This window comes from Podarcis erhardii (assembly GCF_964252035.2).
Source record: "Podarcis erhardii genome assembly, chromosome: 17".
Classification (NCBI taxonomy): Eukaryota; Metazoa; Chordata; class Lepidosauria; order Squamata; family Lacertidae; genus Podarcis; species Podarcis erhardii.
Genome location: NC_138515.1, coordinates 15,929,502 through 15,945,081, shown reverse-complemented (window position 1 = coordinate 15,945,081; position 15,580 = coordinate 15,929,502). Strand labels below are relative to the sequence as shown.

The following is a 15,580-nucleotide window of genomic DNA, read 5'->3' as shown; positions in this document are numbered from 1 at the left end:
CCAGTGCAAGTAGATAAATAGGTGCCACTACAATGAGAAGGTAAATGGCATTTCCATGCACTCTGGTTTCCTTCACAGTGTCCCGTTGTGCCAGAAGCGGTTTAGTCCTGCTGGCCACATGACCCAGAAAGCTGTCTGCGGACAAATGCCGGCTCCCTTGGCCTGAAAGCAAGATAAGCGCCGCAACCCCATTGTCACCTTTGACTGGACTTAACCGTCCAGGGGTCCTTTACCTTTACTCTTTTTTTGCCTGCACTGGCTGAAACTTTAAAACAGGGCAAAAAGCAGCAACACTCCCTGATCATTTCTGGGCAGGATTCAAAGGGATGCTTCTTTCTTACAAAGCCGTCATAAGCTTGAGGCCAGGATATCTGGAAGACTGCCTCGTTCCATATGATCCTGTCCACCCAAGGCATTCTGCATCAGAGGTGTATATGCTATGCATCTCGCCATTCTCAGAAGCACAACTGGTTGAGAATGAGCCTTTTCTGCTTTGGCAAGTGACAGTTTTTGAGTCCTCACCAGAGACAAAGGATTCTTCTTGAAAATCTGTGCTTTCGTGTGCTGGAAGAGATGCCTTTGTGTTTGTGTGGTGCCTGAAGCATATCATCAAACAGGAATATACATCTCTCTCTCTCTCTCTCTCTCTGTGTGTGTGTGTGTGCATGCGCACGTGTGTGCGTGACTTTTTGTGTTTAAAAAATTGTGCAACCTGTCTACCTGTGCACAAATTCCAGCTGATCTTATTTTGAATATGTTTTAAAACAAATGTAGCCACAAAACTTTAAAACAAACACCTATAGAAAAGCATTGTAGCAGGTGAGAGCTGGGAAGATTCAGAATGCAGATTTAATTGTGATTGAGAGCTCTGTATACACACACACACACACACACACACACACACACACACACAACATTGTTGTTGTTGTTTTATTTCTCTTTCCTCCTTTTTCTTCCGTTTCTCTCTCCCTCTTTTATCCTACTTCTTTTTCTGTATTTTTAAAATCATTTTTAAACTAGTTGGGTTTTTATTGTCTTGTATGTTGAAAACTCTTAACAAAACTGAAAAAGAAAAGCATTGTACCTCGGTGTTCGCATGCTCCCAAAAGGTTTATGATGTTGGGGTGATGTCCAAGTTTACAAAGTACTTCCAGTTCCCCAGCAAAATCTCTGTGATCATCCTTGGAGGCATATTCTGCAAATTAAAAAAAGAAAGTGCTGTACATCAGTTACTCCTACAATGTTTACCATGTGTTTGTTTAATGCACCTGATGAAATGGGCTTTAGCCCACAAAACCGTACGTCATAATATTTTACCGTATTTTTCGCTCTATAGGACGCACTTTTTCCCCTCCAAAAATTAAGGGGAAATCTGTGTGTGTCCTATGGAGCGAATGCAGGCTCCTTGGCTTCAGCGATAGCAACGCGAAGCCTCCGAAGCACAGAGGGAGTGCTCCCTCTGCCTCCGGAGGCTTCGGGTTCCTTTTGCTGAAGCCGGGAGAGCAAGACTCTCCTGGCTTCAGCGGAGAGGGTAAGCTGTGCAGTGCCCCTTCAGCCAAGCGGGAGGAGAAATGGAAGGGTCTCCGTTTCTCTTGCCGCTTCACTGAAGGGGCACTGAGCAGCGAGGGGGAGATTTATTTTTTCTTGTTCTCCCCCTCTAAAACAAGGTGCATCCTATGGTTGAGTGCATCCTATAGAGCGAAAAATACGGTGTTTCTTAAATGTGCTTCCAGGTGAAATTTGGTCACATGCCCAGAAGTTCAGGTTCACCCTCTTGCACAATACCCCTCTCCCCAAATAGACTTCCTACAGTAAGGAAAGTGATGGGGAAGATTCGCTAGAAAGCGTGGGATAAGAATTGTTTGACACTGGGCTCATCCACACTCTCCCTTGATCCTCCTTGTACAGTATGGTACTTGCACCTTCCAATTTTATTTTATTTTTTGGTGTGTGTGTGGGAGAACCATACGATGTTCCTGCTGGAATGGTGGCATGTTGATTTTTCTTAAGTTTAAATTTGCTTTCCCATTAACGATGGACAAAACGTATTTGGAAAATGCGGATTTTCAGCTGTTGGCGAGCCCGCTATGTCAAACAATATTCCCACAGAGAAGTGGTTAAGCAGATCCTGACCCTACAGACAGAAAGAGGACTTTGAATAATAAAAAGGGGGTAAAGGTTTCATGCCCACTTTTTAAGCTTTGTGTATAGATGTTTACGTTAGTGTAACTCTTAAAAACTCACTTGTGTTAAGATGAACAAGGTCTAAAAAATGGATTATTAAGATTATAAGGACATGCATGAACAAGCAAACAATGAAACTAAGAGGGGGAGGGGAGGGAAGTCAAGCAAAAATTATGGTTTAAATTTTTTTATTATGATGGTTTTTTCTTTTCATTTCTTTTCTCATTTTTTCTTTTTCTTTATATATTGTTGTTTTATGTTTATTTTTGATGTTATATTTTTGGAAAATTAATAAATGGTCATAAAAAACAAAAACAAAGGCAGATCCTGACCCTACTGCTTCTCTTCTCATTCCCACTTTTTTTAAAAAGAACTGCATCCAGGCTCTTTTACATGCTTTTGCATATCATACGGTTGGCCCGTTAAGCCAACATTTAAAAGACCATGATTCAAGGCCAGGTATTAGCAACCTACAAATCTCTCCTACAGATTTGCCACCTTAAGAGGCTCCCGCAAAGACTCACCCTTCATCCTTTTAATGGCTGCGTCCATTCGCAAGCCATCCTTCTTGATTCGTGCTTTGAGAACTTGGCCAAAGTTGCCTTCTCCAATCACATCCTGAAATTTGATGTCATTCCACTCCAGAACTGGGTAGATTGTGGGTTCTGGGCTATTTTTGGCTTTCCTGCTCAGAGTAAGAGTTCCTGAATTGAACTGCACAGCCGGTTCATCTCTCTGGGGGGAAAAGTTAGGCAAACACTATTTAGTGCTTGGTACAGAAGAAAATAACAACTCAGAACGGGATGCATTAAAAGCATATTTATGTAATCTTGTTGCGTGAAGTGGTGTTGTTCTGTGAAGATGAAGTTTCTCTAAAATGAGTTAAAAAACAACACCACTTGTATCGGTGTGCAGCGGAATAGGTTTTCCTTGGCTTAAAAGCACCCATAAACATATAGTCAATTTAACTGACCGAAGGAAAGTAGGCAAAGATTTTCCAGAGGGAATATGAACCTGCATTGCAGGAATACAAGTGTGGAATGAATCCTGTTATATCTGGTTACTTTTATTATATCTGCATGAATTGGTATAATTCCTCCTAATTTTTACTAGGCGCAACCCACCCATCTGGTGATCTGTCAGTGGGTTTGGTTTTTGTAAAGTATCACCAATTAGGGTAACAATCAAGGTTTTAAGTAAGTTACAAGCAAAACTTAATTTTGATACAGGAATGTTTAGGGGAGGGGAATAATCATTTCCCATTTTGGGAGTCCCGTGTTAACAGTTCTGTGTGACACCTTTAAGATTAACCAATTTGAAATGGGAAATGCTCATCAAACTGTATTTGAAAGGGGTAAAGGTAAAGGTACCCCTGACCGTTAGGTCCAGTCGTGGATGACCCTGGGGTTGCACGCTCATCTCGCTCTATAGGCCGAGGGAGCTGGCGTCTGTCTGCAGATGGCTTCCAGGTCATGTGGCCAGCAGGACTAAGCCGCTTCTGGTGAACCAGAGCAACGCATGGAAACGCCATTTACCTTCCTGCTGGAGTGGTACCTATTTATCTACTTGCACTGTGTGCTTTTGAACTGCTAGGTGGGCAGGAGCAGGGACCGAGCAACAGGAGCTCACCCCATCGTGGGGATTTGAACCGCCAACCTTCTGATCAACAAGCCCTAGGCTCTGTGGTTTAGACCACAGTGCCACCCGCGTGTACTCTTCACTTAATGCCTCATTCGCAGATCTATCCTCAAGGAAAACCAAAGGACTTACAACCACGTTTTGGAAGGCCTGGGCCATTCGCCGCTGGAAATTTGCACGCTTTAGCTGCAGCATGATGAAAAAGGCCAGCAGAATTGTCAGGCATGTCATCCCTGCAGAGCCCAAGATAGCAATCAGTAGCATTCTCCCTCCTTTGTGCTCAAATGGAACTGTGGGAACTATATGCATTAAAATAAAATAATAAATCAAAAGAAGTTGAATTCAGTACCTCATCGACAAATACTAGAACCCAAATTTTACAGGCATAAAATCAAAGGTAGGGGAATATTGGTGCAATCTAATTAAAGCTAGATGCCTTTATGAAACCAGAGGGATGTAAGGGACTCACTCACATGCTTCAATGGACTTTAGGTTCTCTGGATCGTGGCCTATACAGTGGTGCCCCGCAAGACGAATGCCTCGCAAGACGAAAAACGCGCTAGACAAAAGAGTTTTCCGTCTTTTGAGGTGCTTCGCAAGACGAGTTTCCCTATGGGCTTGCTTCGCAAGACGAAACGTCTTGCGAGTACTTGCGAGTTTTTTCTCTCCCCCCCCCTTTTCTAAGCTGCTAAACCGCTAATAGCGCCAATCCGCTAAGCTGCTAATAGCCGTGCTTCGCAAGACGAAAAAACCGCAAGACGAAGAGACTCGCGGAACGGATTAATTTCGTCTTGCGAGGCACCACTGTAATCCATTTTGGCAGATGTGGGTGCTAACAGCGCATTCACCCTGACAGCATAATTTTCCTGTAGTGCTTTAACTTGTGTTTCTTACACCCTGTCCTTGTATCTAGTGCTGACAATATTCTATTTCCAATTGCCTGCTCTAGAAAGCATCGGTACTGAGAGCATAACTGCAGACCACAGGCAGTAAAGTTTGATAAAAGTTCTGCAAAGGAGTTTCCCTCCATTCACATGAGTGAAGTTCTGCTCGTGGGAAATTAGGGTCTATAATGTCCTAATTACACATAAGCCACATACACACAAATGGCAAAACAACAGCAGTTAAAGCAACACCATGGAAATCCTATCAACCACAGCATGCATTTTGCAGCTTTTGCTGGGACTCAATTCATTTGGAATAAACATGCGTAAACTTGCTCGGTACATGAGATGTTCTGATCTCTGCTAAAACTAACCTTTCATTTCTGGGAGGGTTTTCAGTTCAGCCGAAAGATTATCGCTTGGCCCAACGTTGTTCTGTGCCCTTATCTGAACCACATATTCGGTGTTTGGTTCAAGACCCTTGAGGTGGTACTGGGTGACGGTAGTGTTTTTTATGGTGACATCGATGTGGTTGTGCTCTGTCTTGCCACGGCCTTTGTAGCTGAGGATGATGGAGGAGATGGAATGCCCCACCGCAGTCGACCAAGAGATGACAGCCGAGGAGTCAGTGACATTTATAATTGTGAAGTTATCAGGTGCAGGGGGACGTTCTAGAAAAGAAACAAGCGTATTAGCTTCTGTCTCGCATCACTCTGCTCACCCGCTACAAAAAGTCACGTGGAGTTGTTTTCATCACTTGCAATGAATCAGGATTTGAGCCGGACAGGATGGCCTTGTGAGTTCAAAACTTGGCATCAACAAATAAAATAGTTAGCATAACAGTGCAATTGTATACAGTGGCACCTCGGTCCTCGAACGTAATCCATTCCGGAAGAACGTTTGAGTTCCGAAACATTCGAAAACCAAGGCGCAAAGAGCGGTCTGCAACTGCAATTGAGAAAACTGAAAAACATGCAGCGGAAGCCGTTCGACTTCTGAGGCGCGTTCGAAAATGGAAGCATTTACTTCCGGGTTTTCGGCGTTCGGGTTCTGAAACGTTTGTCAATGGAGACATTCAAGAACGGAGGTACCAGAGTTATACGTGGGACTTACTTCTGAGGCAGTGTACATAGGATTGCAGCCAGGGATGCTGACCTGCCCCCCCCCCATTGAGGGGGCCCGGAGTTGTGTGACATCATACACATGACATCATGCACACCTCTGAGCGTCCCACCCCTGGCTGGTGCGTGAGTGCTCCCCCCTGCAGTGGGGGATGGGTACACTCCCCCTCAATATTGGGGAGGCTCAGCCCCCTGCCCACAAATATTAATGCGAGCGAAGCCCCTTCTGCCCCCTATAGTTGGTGCCCCTGATTTCAGCCTGTTAAAATACTGTGAGCCCTAGCTTGCAAAAGATTTTATTTTTATTTTTGGAGGGGTTGTTCTGCCATTTCTATTGATGCACTCCTTAATCCGCAGCTCCCTGAGCTGCATCTTACACCACGTTCTTCTCTTTAACTTTTAATGGCTGCAGCATGTTCAACTGATGATTTCAGCAAGCACTCTGACACATCTTCAAGAACTTCATGTGGGATACCTCCCAAATATTTTACAGGTAAAGTGTTAGCCTGTTTCACATGTGGGCTAATGCAGAACCAGTCTGAAATGCAGAACCAGTTGTTCCAGGAAAGAAACCAGTTTCTCAAGAAAAGCTTTTCAGGGGCAAAATAATAATAATAATAATAATAATAATAATAATAATAATAATAATAATAATAATGCAATAGCTCTACCTTGTGTGTGGACTATGTAGACAAAAACAAGCGTACAGTCTCCACTGATTCTAGAATAAAATGCTTTGTAGATGCAAGCCCTACTAAGTAATTTTGTGAGCTTCCCTGGGACCTTCTTAAGCTAAAGAAAAGAGTTTTTAAAACTACAACAACCGAAAACCCTCCTCTGCTGAGGTTTTGGCAGTATGCAAAGTTATTTAAGCTGCATTGATTGGTGGATTTAAAAGGCAAGTTAATAATGAAATTAAAAGTACCTAAGAATCGTTTCATCAACTGACAGATTTAGAAGTTAGGTAACGGTATTGGCCCTGGTGAGGAAATATAATTATGAGCTCCGTGAATTCCTGAAATAAGTTTTCCTTTCAAGGTACTTGAGCGTGAATGAAGTGAGGAGCATGAAATGCCTTTTGCTGCCACTAGGTGTCAGCAGGCACTCAGTTATTATGAGATCTCAGGGCGGTTCACAGCATACAAGGGGGGAAAACCCACAAAACATACATAATAAAAACAAAAACAAACCTATGACCTCCCTCTCCCCGCTTCCACAACACATTTTAAAAGGGTCTTGGATGTAATCAACCCAAGGCCTGGTTGAAGAGGAACGGTGAGCCTGCCTGGGGAGAACATTCCACAAATGGGGAGCCACCACAAAGAAGGCCCCGTTCTCATGTTGTCACCCTCGGGACCTCACGTGGAGGAGACACACAAAGAAGGGCCTCAGAGGATGATTTCAGGGTCCAGGGATGTTCCTATGGAAAGAGGGGGTCCTTAAAGGTATGGCGTTCCTGAGCCGTTTGACCTCCCTGACCCATTGACCATTCTGGCTGAGGCTGATGGGAACTGGAATCCACGATGCCAGGAGCAAAGGAGGTTCCCCAGCCCTGGGGTGGATCATGCTGTACAAATTACAAATGAGGCCTGCTAGGTCATCCAAAGCGGGCTTCTTAGACTCTCCCTTCACTCACGGTCACTGAAGGTCCACGCGTCCAAATAGTCGCTCCATTCTCCTTCGGACTTGCTGTTCACACGGACTCTGCACTTGTAGTGGTGCCTGGGCTCTAGATTCTTGATGACCAGGGTGGAGTTGTTTCCCCCCAGCCGCTCGGTCATGGGGACACCCCCGTTCTTATCATCCACGCTCTTACACTGCACTTCAAGTTGGACGTTCTCTCCCACCTGCTGCCCCACCGGCTGCCAAGAGAAGGTCAGCGCCGTCGTGCCTTTAGGAACAAGGGAGAGGCCCCTTGGCGGAGGGAGGCCTTTAGAGAGTCATGAGAAGGAATGTTAATGCCCTTGGAACTCCTCAGAGCAAAAGAAGAACCTGCCAAGATGATGCCAAGAGTCCTTTGTGGTCCGCCATCTTGTTCCCCACTATGGCTGCCCAGAGGTTTCCAGAAAGCACAGTAGCAAGGTGCGGAGGGCCTCCTCTGTGTCCCTAGCGTTTAGCCTCTGAGAGCCCATTGAGCTATCATGGATATTTATTTTTATTTAAGATAACCACCATTACCCACCACTACCCGGCCTCGGCCCAGTATACCTGAAGGAGTGTCTCCGCCCCCATTGTCCATCCCAGACACTGAGGTCCAAGCTCTGAGGGCCTTTTGGTGGTTCCCTCCCTGCGAGAAGTGAAGCTACAGGGAATCAGGCAGAGGGCCTTCTTGGTGGTGGTGCCTGCCCTGTGGAATGCCCTCCCTTCATATGTCAAGGAAATAATGCCTGGATAATACTCAACCACAAGCTTGTTTTGGATGACACTCTAAGCCAAGCCATGGGTCAGCTTTGTACAGCTGCAAAGTGATAAGGAGGTGCAAAATTATCACAATCTCCTCCCCAGGAGCTTGCACACCTGGATGTATGTTTGTTATTTATTTATTTATTTATTATTATTATTATTATTATTATTATTATTATTATTATTATTATCATCATCATTAGAATTTATACACCATCCTATACCTGGAGGTCTCAGGATGGTTCACAAATAAGATCACAATATATAAAATCAAATTAAAAACAACAACCCAATAAAAAACCTCCAAAAGGGGCCACATTCTAAAAGGGTATTGGATGTCAGTAAGATCAACCAAAGGACTAGTTAAAAAGGAACGTTTTTGCCTGGCGCCTAAAGGTGTATAGTGAAGGCACCCTGGGGAGAGCATCCCACAGATGGGGAGCCACTGCAGAGAAGGCTCTGCTCTCGAGTTGCCACCCTCTGGACCTCTTGAGGAGGAGGCACACGAAGGAGGGCCTCGGAAGATGATCTCAGGGTCCGGGTAGGTTCATATGGAAAGAGGCGGTTCTTGAGGTTTTGTGGTCCTGAGCCGTTTAAGGCTTTTAAGGTCAAAACCAGTTTGACTTAGCATGATGTGCCACTAGGGCACAGTAACAAAGCGTGAGATTGTATACAATGTACTCTTTAATGGCTCTAATTCAAATTATTGTTATTTTTACTTTAAAAGCACACACCAGCATGCTCAATTTATCGCTTTTAGGTAAATACCTTTTCCACATGCAAATGGCTATGCACAGTGCTATTTTTCTAGAAAAAGGGGTGCCAGAGCTCACCATGAGCTTTCTCCCTTGTTCTCTCAGAATAGCAGTTGCGCCCACCCGAGAGGTGCCAGAGCTGAGTTCCAGTGAGCTCTGACTGAAAAAAAAGCACCTGGCTATACAGTGGTACCTTGGTTCTCGAACAGAATCCGTTCCGGAAGTCCGTTCGACTCCCAGAATGGTTCAAAAACCAAGGTGCGGCTTCCGATTGGCTGCAGGAGCTTCCTGCACTCAATTTGAAGCCACTGTGGACGTTCGGCTTCCAAAAAACGTTCGCAAACCGGAACACTCACTTCTGGGTTTGCGGAATTTGGAAGCCGATTTGTTCAACAACTGAGCCGTTTGGGAACCAAGGAACCACTGTACATGCACACAATGTAGCCACAGGTAGGAAGACAGTTGTAAGATATTGAGCATCCCCTTTATGAAAATGGTCTGAAGACCTGCATACCAACAGCAGCTGTAGTGAAACTGGCCTCTGGCCCAGGATGCCCAACGCCCTTTTCTCCTCTGCGAGTCAGCCGGACACAGAAGGAATATTCTGTTTTGGGTTCCAGATCGCTTAACTTCCAGATCCTTTCAGTGACTGCATTTGAAAGGAGGAACAACAACAGAATTACACGCACTGCTAAGTGATAAGGGAAGATACAGTTGTAAACAAACATACTTCTTTTGCTCAAAGGTTGCGTGATGTTTACTGAGGCGCATGTGTTCTGGTTGGCTGTGTAGTTTTGAGGGAGTTTTCCTCTGTATGTTTGGTCATATGTCTCCCTGCTACGTACAGGACTTGATCTAAGAAAGACAAAACCTCTTTGCTCGTTTCTTCTCAACTAGGTTGCTCAGTAAAGTATTATCGGGACTTTTCTGCTTGGACTCTGCATTTTAAAGATTTTAATGCTTTGGGGAACAATGTAGAAACCTATTTGCCAGAGGTAGGACTGGGGACACACCACAAGCAGCGCCTTTGTGGGATTCAATACAAGTTTTGTGCTTTAATTGTAACCGTGTTGAGACCGTTTTTGATGTATTGTGATGAATAAAGATATAATACGGAGGGGGAGGAGGAGGAGGGGGAGGAGGAGGCATACTGACGTCATGCACGCATGCTGCAGGGCATGCGCACACAGCGGGGTCATGTGGCGCGGCCCCAATGCAACCTCAACCAAGGCAAGGCGGCGCATCAAGTGCGAGCACTCTGCTAAACACAAACAGTATACCGACATGTGATGCTAACCATTGGCCCACCACCCAAACCAGGGTTAACTGCATCAGCATTTTAACACTGCAAAGCCCGTATCAGTGGTATAATAATAATAATAATAATAATAATAATAATAATAATAATAATAATAATAATAATAATTTATTATTTATACCCTGCCCATCTGGCTGGGTTACCCCAGCCACTCTGGGCGGCTTCCAACAAATATTAAAGATACAATAAAATTTAAAATGTCACACATTAAAAACTTCCTTGAACAGGGCTGCCTTCAGATGCCTTCTTAATGTCAGGTAGTTGTTTATTTCCTTAACATCTGATGGGAGGCGTTCCACAAGGTGGGTGCCACTGTTGGGGGGATTTGAATATTCACTGAGGGGGTTCTCAACCAGCCCATGCAAGAGTTTCTTTTCAAGTAATAATAATAATAATAATAATAATAATAATAATAATAATAATAATAATAAATAATTTGTACCCTGCTCATCTGTCTGGGTTTCCCCAGCCACTCTGGGCAGCTTCCAACAAAACACTAAAATACAATAACCTATTAAACATTAAAAGCTTCCCTAAACAGGGCTGCCTTCAGATGTCTTCTAAAAGTTTGGTAGTTATTTTTCTCTTTGACATCTGATGGGAGGGCATTCCACAGGGCGGGTGCCACTACCGAGAAGGCCCTCTGCCTGGTTCCCTGTAACTTGGCTTCTCACAGTGAGGGAACCGCCAGAAGGCCCTCGGCACTGGACCTCAGTGTCCGGGCAGAACGATGGAGGTGGAGACGCTCCTTCAGGTATACTGGACCGAGGCCGTTTAGGTAGACCTAAAGAATCCTGGGATTAAGGCTTTCTGGGAAATGATTTATAATGAAATGAAAAAGGTATTTAAATATACCTTCTTGAAGAAACCAGAGGCCTTTCTCCTGGGCATGGTTGGCCAATTGGTGTTAAAGAAGGACAGAACTTTTTTTATGTATGCTACAACAGCAGCAAGAATACTGATTGCAAAATATTGGAAGACACAAGATTTACCCACTCTGGAAGAATGGCAGATGAAGATGATCGATTATAGGGGACTGGCAGAAATGACTGGCAGAATCCGAGACCAGGGAAAAGAATCGGCAGAAGAAGATTGGAAGAAGTTTAAAGACTATTTGCAGAAATATTGTAAAATTAAGGAATGTTAGAATGATGTTGGAAAGAAAGTAAATGGTTTCCAGCTGTAATGCTAAGAGATATGGAAAATAAGGTTTTGAAATAAGTTAAAGAATTAATGGTGAGGATTTGCTGAATAAATAATATGAATTGGAATATAAGAAAGGGAGGTGTGAGGAGGTCGGGAAAATAAGTTAAAAGAAAATAAGTGAATGGAAATTGTACGTGTTTTTAAATTGTTTTTATTTCTCTATTTTCATGTTTTTGTATTTTTATATTTTTGTTGCTTTTCTTTTTTGTATCATTTTTGAAAACTTTAATAAATATTTAAAAAAAAAGAATCCTGGGAATTGTAAGCTGGTGAGGGGCTGAAGAACCTCTGCTAAAATTCTCCCTCATGGAACTGTAAGAAGAACTTTGATGGATCAGTGTCTTGTCTTCAGTGGTCACAAGCTCACAAACAGGAAATGAGTGCCCTAACCCCCTTTCCAGTTTTTGTCCCCCCACAACTGGTGGCTGAAGACAGGATCCTGGAAGTAGCAAGCAGCCATGATGATCAGAAGCTACTGACCAAAGTGTCCAGATCGTTTGGGGGGAAATAAAACGATGGTAGCACCTACATGTGGCCTATATGAAGAAGCAGAAACTCTTGTGATAAACTCTTACCTTCCAAGGTCTTCCACTGAAATTTGGCGGTTTTGTAGAGAAGCTGCGTTGAGACAATCGGTCCATCCCCGCTATATATATCAGCATTTGTATCAATGAGGAGAAAATTATGTCCTCTTTCTACCAGTGTTGGAGCTTTTTGAGGCATGGGAAGAACTGGTCAAGAAGATGAATTATTTAACAACATCAAAAATAGTAATGAAGCTTTTTTTCTGTCTCCTGAATTATCAGGAGGCATGCAATGGAGGAATACGATTATTATATTTATTCTGCTGCTCTGCCTTGTAGGGAGTAATCCTCATGTCATTTTGTCCTGATACATCCTTTCAGAATGTGAGCCCCTAGTATGGAATCTACAGAAACCTGTTATTCATACATTGCAAGACAGAGTGATTAGTTTCCCCATCAGAAATGGTAACTTATGAAACAGCTCTTGAAACGGGTGACATTAGAGAGCAGTGGAGACTGGTCTATAGTTGGCTCTGCCTCTCTTTGGCTCTGTCTCCACCTACTGTTGACCTCCTGCCTTACACCCAACAGACATCAGCCACCACGGATAAGAGGCCTCTCTGGTTTCAAGCACCAGGTTTGGCGATGCATTTTAGGGTGTGCTCGATTTTGGTCACGTGACTAATGCCACCACAGCTAAGTCATTTACTTCCCATTGGACATCATGGCTGAATTGATTGCCCATCTTCCTTTTCAGGCAAGGTTCTCCTCCCTCTGTCTCCCCATTCCCTTTCTCATACTCATTCCATTTTTCTTTCCAAAGAAAATCAAGTGTCCCTACAGTTGATTGGACTCCCTGACAGCAATGCTCTCCATGTTGTTTGGTCGAAAGCTACTGTTCTTCTCTAACCCAAAACTGTACTCAAGTCAACGTTGGGTGACTGTTGTTGATCTTCTTTGCCAGTGACTCATTTTGTCCTCCTGTTATGCAGGCAAGACTCAAAGGGCCTTTAAGATCTGTGGGCATTTACATCTGTCAGATTTAGCTGACTGCTTTCTCAGTTCTTTGGTTTCCTTGACAACTGAAATTATTTCCAGAGGCCTCTGCTTCTGGGCATTCTCATTAGTATGGGAAACCAAGCACCAAAGTCATATACTGTTTACCAGACTGGATTCTGGGGGAAATTCCCTCCTCCTCTTTGAGGGCATTTTCTACTTCAAATCAACATTTCAGCAAAACTAATGGCTTGCCCTCAGAGGAACTACACCTGACTCGTAAGGGTGCATCACCGCTGAATATCAACAAAGATTTACCAATCCATTAATTAATGTGTGCCTATTGCAATCAATGATGGGACGTGAGTGGCGCTGTGGTCTAAACCACTGAGACTAGGGCTTGCCAATCGGAAGGTTGGTGGTTCGAATCCCCGCAACGGGGTGAGCTCCTGTTGTTCGGTCCCAGCTCCTGCCAACCTAGCAGTTTGAAAGCATGTCAAAGTGCAAGTAGATCAATAGGTACTGCTCCAGCAGGAAGGTAAATGGTGTTACTGTGCGCACTGGCTTCCATCACAGTGTCCTGTTGCACCAGAAGCAGTTTAGTCCTCAAAGTGCAAGTAGGGAAGGTAAATGGCATTTCTGTACACTGCTCTGGTTTCGCCAGAAGTGGCTTAGTCATGCTGGCTACTTGACCCGGAAGCTGTACGCCGGCTCCCTCGGCCACTAAAGCGAGATGAGCACTGCAACCCCAGAGTTGTTCACGACTGGACTTAACTGTCAGGGGTTCTTTACCTTTACCTTTTTATTGCAATCAACATCATTTAAGTGCATACTTAGGCCGCACTGATTTGGGTGAGATATTTTGGTGTAGTCAAGTCTGAAGTCAGACGGTTATCACTTACCTTTAACTGTGACTTGGAAAGGTTGTTCCACCATGCCCGCCACTGTCTCAACAATGTAGACCCACGTTCCAGAATCAGAAGGCTGGACTTTTTCAACATGAAATGTGGCTTCTGTAACTTCTGACTGGTTTCTATTTGCCACTTGTTTAGGCTAAAACAGCAAACAATAGAAACAAATTATTTAAATTAAACATGTGCAGACCTCACTCACAACAGTTCACTGGATTTACTGACACCTCTTTTTTCTCTTTTTCCCCCTCCCTCCTTTTTTGCCTTCCTTGACATTTCTTAGATATTTTGACCAAGCAGGTTACTCCAAAAATTCACCTAGAAATTTCATTTAGGTGAATTTTGAGGCTGTTCAAATGGGCTTTATTCTATATTTTTGGGGTGGGGTGGGAAGTGTCATTCAAAAACAAATGGAGCCCTTGAATGTTGCATATCAGCTGAGGGCTTAGTAACGCACTTAAAAGGATATCTTGTTTATTTGGTCACAGTATCTGAGGAATCACTGTGCTGCAGGATAGGACTACCACACTTTTAATAGTCACATCTGCTGAAATCCTCTCTTCCATGCCGTTATTAAAAGTGCAGGATGAGCTTTAATTTTTATTATGTAATTTGTGTTTTTTTATATAGTAATTTTATGTTGTGAACCATCCTAAGATCTATGGGTATGGGGCAGTACACTAATAAATAATAATAATAATAATAATAATAATAATAATAATAATAATAATACAGCTCCTGCACACTTAAAAGAGGGAACTGATCAGCAACTCACCTTAAGGACCGTCCCATCTTTTTTTATCAGTTTAATTTCTTCTTTTGTAGGAAGTGGCTTGCCGGTAGCTATACAGCTAGATCTGAACTCTGAACCGGCATTGAGCTCCACAGCAGCAGGCAAGTTCTTTATCTCAGGTGATTCATCTGCTGCACCTGTGTGTGAGGGAGATAAAAGAATTTACAGCATGCTATGTAGGTTGTTCATTCTTGCCAGAAATAGAAGGGATCTGGCCTGGTATCCCTGGCTCAGTTTGGGGAAAAACACACTATCCTATTTGCAACCAGGAAGCTAAGAAACCAGGGTTGAGAGGTTTAATTGGATTAATTAACTTATGATAGCAGACCCTCCAAGTGTCCCTATTTTCCAGGGACAGTCCCAGATTTACAGAAGCCATCCAAGTTTCTGATTTGATCTCAGAGTATCCTACTTTTCCTTAGGATGTCCCTATTTTCATCAGAGAAATGTTGGAGGGCATGGAGTTATGCAACCCACAAGCCAAGGAAATACAACCTTTAGAAGACATCTGAAGGCAACCCTGTATAGGGAAGATTTTAAAAAATGTTTTATTATGTTTTTATATACGTTGGAGAAGGGACGCGGGTGGCATTGTGGGTTAAACCACAGAGCCTAGGACTTGCCGATCAGAAGGTCAGCAGTTTGAATCCCCGCGACGGGGTAAACTCCCATTGCTCTGTCCCTGCTCCTGCCAACCTAGCAGTTCGAAAGCACGTCAAAGAGCAAGTAGATAAATGGGTACCGCTCCGGCAGGAAGGTAAATGGCGTTTCTGTGCACTGCTCTGGTTCGCCAGAAGCGGCTTAGTCATGCTGGCCACATGACCCAGAAGCTGTACGCCGGCTCCCT

General features: G+C 43.8%; 1 protein-coding gene across 1 annotated transcript in view; it reads right to left on the bottom strand.

Moving 5' to 3' along the window:
* Nucleotides 1-15,580, bottom strand: part of TEK (TEK receptor tyrosine kinase) — a 52,021-nt gene that overhangs the window by 10,860 nt on the left and 25,581 nt on the right. Inside the window, exons 8-16 of the mRNA XM_081844834.1 lie at nucleotides 14,716-14,870; nucleotides 13,932-14,082; nucleotides 12,085-12,240; nucleotides 9,500-9,634; nucleotides 7,464-7,757; nucleotides 5,081-5,377; nucleotides 3,955-4,121; nucleotides 2,709-2,919; nucleotides 1,085-1,195 (exon numbers count right to left, since the gene is read on the bottom strand). Coding sequence (XP_081700960.1) covers nucleotides 1,085-1,195; nucleotides 2,709-2,919; nucleotides 3,955-4,121; nucleotides 5,081-5,377; nucleotides 7,464-7,757; nucleotides 9,500-9,634; nucleotides 12,085-12,240; nucleotides 13,932-14,082; nucleotides 14,716-14,870 — 1,677 coding nt within the window. The remainder of the gene's footprint in view (nucleotides 1-1,084; nucleotides 1,196-2,708; nucleotides 2,920-3,954; nucleotides 4,122-5,080; nucleotides 5,378-7,463; nucleotides 7,758-9,499; nucleotides 9,635-12,084; nucleotides 12,241-13,931; nucleotides 14,083-14,715; nucleotides 14,871-15,580) is intronic.